The 3,952-nt window shown below is 33.3% G+C and overlaps 1 protein-coding gene across 2 annotated transcripts; it reads left to right on the forward strand.

Annotated features, from left to right (window-relative positions):
• Nucleotides 1-2,410: 2,410 nt before the first annotated feature.
• LOC111306724 (protein LIGHT-DEPENDENT SHORT HYPOCOTYLS 4-like) lies at nucleotides 2,411-3,571 on the forward strand. Of its 2 annotated transcripts, none has more exons than XM_022904553.2 (2): nucleotides 2,411-3,243; nucleotides 3,356-3,571. In XM_022904553.2, exon 1 carries the CDS (start codon nucleotides 2,561-2,563, stop codon nucleotides 3,185-3,187), a length of 627 nt encoding a protein of 208 aa, XP_022760288.1. In that variant the 5' UTR covers nucleotides 2,411-2,560; the 3' UTR covers nucleotides 3,188-3,243; nucleotides 3,356-3,571. The 2 variants fall into 2 exon arrangements, with proteins under 2 accessions (XP_022760288.1, XP_089607674.1); XM_089751548.1 differs by having other exon boundaries at nucleotides 2,411-3,254; nucleotides 3,356-3,486.
• The last annotated feature ends 381 nt before the right edge of the window (nucleotides 3,572-3,952 follow it).

Below are 3,952 nucleotides of genomic sequence, written 5' to 3' on the forward strand. Positions count from 1 at the left end.
TCCTTTGATTTTATGAATGAAATTATCTTTTTGGATGAGAAAAAAAATTTTATATCACACTTTTTTTTTTGTTTTGTACTTTTGTACTTTATTTTTAATAATCAAATCAAGGTTATTTATTAAATTGTAAATAAAATGATGATAAAAAATTATTTAGGGTGACTTAAGATTTTTATCAACCATTATCAATATTTTTGTATTTATGAAAATAAATTTTAAATTGTTCTCTAAAATTATAATTATATTAAATCTTGAAATAATATCATATTACAAAAATGATTATACACAAATATAAAATTTTGAATTTTAAATTTTCAAATAAATAATATTTGACAATTAACTTTTTGAATTGAAAAAAAATAGCAATTTTCTTGATTTAAAATTTTGAAATTACATAAATATTCTTAAATATTTGATAGAAATCAAAAGTTAACTTTCCAATGTTGTAAAAAAAAAAAAAAGTATGTTAAATATAGTTATGTATTTATTATGCCAATATACACCTTCCAATATTTTACGCATACAATTTTTTTTAAAAACTAATAATGTTATATAACAAAAATTATGATCGTTTGCTTAATCGTACACATAGCATGGGTTTAAAACTAGGTAGGTATAATATAAACAACCATAACAATAAGTTCCATTTTATGCGGTGCTTACAATAAGTTTCATTTTCTAGTTTATACATACATACATACATACATACATATATATATATATATATATATTACCTAGTTAAGTCCTAAAACAATGATATTAAAGTTTTTTTGAAGGTGTTTAAAAAAAATTTTAAGGATATTCAAAGAAATTTATTTTTTAAATTTTCTTATTTTTTAATTTTTTTAAGATGTTAATGGATACCTTTATCATTACATTTGCCTCCACCATTGGCTTTAGACTGAATTTTCTATAGAGTTGCGGTATGAATCTCAACTCTAGCCTCCCACTTTACAAATGAGTTACCTTTGTTCTCAACCGTAAATAAAACCCATATACAAGCAGTACACAGCCTTCAAAAACGTAAAAAATAAAATAAAATAAAAATAAAATAATAAATATAAACATCTAACAATTGACATGGTTTATATTTTAAAGGATAACGTATAAATTCCGATATTTCCAAATAAAAAAAAAAGTATGTCAACTTTTAGAATAATGCCTCCTATCCCTTTTAATTCATACATACCATGATTAGTTGAATAAATATTAAGAGTAAACCTAATTTTGAGCAATTCGTGAGCATGCATCTCTCTCACTTGATTGGACATGTCTAATGTAATATTTTAATAATGTTATCTGTCCATTGCATCATTTATTTCATTACTGTAACGTAGTTGAAAATTTTTTTTCTTCAAACAAAAGCTCCCATGTATCCAAACTTATAAGCTAGTTCCTTCAAGTAAAGACCAATAATGGAGGACAGCTTTATATGCAAATTGCAAATTTTCCAAATTGGTTTGGTGTCAATTAGATCAAGCTGTTTGTTTGTATTGGTATGGAAGCCAATACTTAGGGTTGAAACTAGCTATTCACCCACATGAACTGTTTGTGAGGAACTGTGCTTGATGGACTGATGCTTTCAGGTGATGCAAGTTATACCTCAATTGAAGTTAGTGAAGGGCAATGTAGTCATTTGAGAAAAGGTGTTGTCAATCAATGGAAAAGGGTGAAGAAACAAAATCATGTTATTCCCTCATATTTTTAACCCAATAACTTTAACCTGTCTCCATCAATCATCTTTCTCTCTCCCTCTTTTCTCTCACTGTTAAAACCTCTTTCCATTTCCATAAAAGCCCTAGACAAAGTTATTTCCAATTACCCATTTACAATTGCCAGTCCCAGTCTGTGTTAAAAAAATTTTGCAGCGAACGGAACTGAGAGTTTACCATCCTGCCAAAATGACTACACTCTCAAATGTTTTTTTTTTTTTTTTGCAGAAAACATAGTTGGGAAAAGGAAAAGCCCACCACATTAGACATCATAAGCCTTTCAAGTTTTCTAGGATTGATCAAACCAAAGATTCAAAGAAACCTCAAAGAAAAGAAAGGGACTAGACCCAGCTGCTTTGATTCCCCCCCCCCCCCCCGGCCCCCACCCCATTAGCTATACTGTTGTTTTTTCCTCTTCCTATATATTTAGCCTCATCCTATATCATCTTCTTCAACAAATCCCTATACCCTTTCTCTTTCTCGTGGCATTATTGAGTCCCAGGTGAAATCCACCTGTTTTCAAACACTTTTTGGCCTGTTACCTGTCTTTCTTCATCAACCTCAATCCCCACAATTTTACAAATTATAATATTAATCTTACACCTTTCAGCTTATCATTTATTGTTCATCTTCCCCTACTTGTAAGACATTCCATCCCCCTTTGCTTTCTTTTCTCGTTTATTGTCGTCCTGAAAACTCTTTCAGCTTCCTCTCCTTTCTTCAGAAATCTTTGTATTTCAAATTACTCTTTCCCTTTGTTTTTCCTTTCGTTCGACTACTGTTCTTGAAGCTATATCTAAAACCCTTACTAGAAAGTAAAAGGATCGTCATATCTATTAGTTTTCCATATGGATTCTCTTCAGGATTTCGAAACCTCAAATACCAACCCTTCCACTACTTTAACCCCAAATTTCCCTGCAAACCTTTCCATCACCACCGTGTCCACCAACAACCACAACACAAACCCTTTATCAGCCATGGCCTCGTCCTCGTCCTCCTCCCCTTCCTCCACTTCTCCTTCCACTCTCAGCCGCTATGAAAACCAAAAGCGCCGTGACTGGAACACTTTTGGGCAATACCTCCGCAACCACCGCCCTCCTCTCTCTCTCTCCCGCTGCAGCGGGGCCCACGTCCTGGAATTCCTCCGCTACCTTGACCAGTTCGGGAAAACCAAAGTCCACTCTCCACTTTGCCCTTTCTTTGGTCACCCTAACCCTCCAGCTCCATGCCCCTGCCCTCTTCGCCAAGCTTGGGGAAGCCTTGATGCTCTCATCGGACGCCTCCGAGCAGCCTTTGAGGAACACGGAGGCAAGCCTGAAGCAAACCCTTTTGGTGCTAGAGCTGTTAGGCTTTACCTACGTGAGGTTCGTGATTCACAGGCCAAAGCCAGAGGCATAAGTTATGAGAAGAAGAAAAGAAAGCGACCCCCTCAAGCACCACCTCTTCCACCTCCTAATGGAAATCAAAATCAGTAAAAAAAAAAAAGAACAAGTAAAGACGTGATCAACGAGCTGCATGGGAAAAGAACACGGTTTTTCCAATGTTTCTTCTTTTCTTTATTTATGTTATCCTATCTTAATTAGTTTAATCTGCAATATCGTATCATGTTGTCTTAAATGCCTTTCCCTTTTTTTTTTTGTCAGGTATTGCTCGCTCCATTAATGGATATTACCCTAAATCTTTATTAGCATTTCTTCTTTTTTACTATGATTAAAACAGTAGTTGTTTTTAATTATAGTAATAGTAGCAGTGTATCTAGTATTTGTAGTAATTCAGATCTATTTGCGACTTAACATCCAATTTGTAATTGATATGTACTTTTGATAAGCCATTTATGACAAGTTATAGATTTGCAGATCAAGTTGTGTGTCTTTTCTTCAATGGTAAAATAAAATCTTTTAATTTTGTTTTTTTTTCCTCAAAAAACTTATAATATTGGTCATGGGATTGGGGGTATTGGCATCAGGCACTAAAAAGGCTGTGCAAAGAACATGTGTCAGGTGAGTTAAAGAAGCATTCCTGTTTTAGTATCCTTTATGTTGGTTGTTTTTCCTTCTTTCTTTCCTTTGCTTGCTTGTTGCTGTTGCTTTTCTTTCTGTTTGACAAAAAGATTGCTGCTTGCATGGATATACAAGTGGTCAAGGAAAAGACTAAGCCAAAGCAGCATCAAACAGTTAAGTAAACAGTAGTTTATATCTTAGGCTTTTAGAAATATGGGAGGTTTCCATTCTTTAACAGCA

The sequence above is a fragment of the Durio zibethinus genome, chromosome 22 (assembly GCF_047325235.1).
Source record: "Durio zibethinus cultivar Kanyao isolate XHJ-2024 chromosome 22, ASM4732523v1, whole genome shotgun sequence".
NCBI classification, from domain to species: Eukaryota; Viridiplantae; Streptophyta; class Magnoliopsida; order Malvales; family Malvaceae; genus Durio; species Durio zibethinus.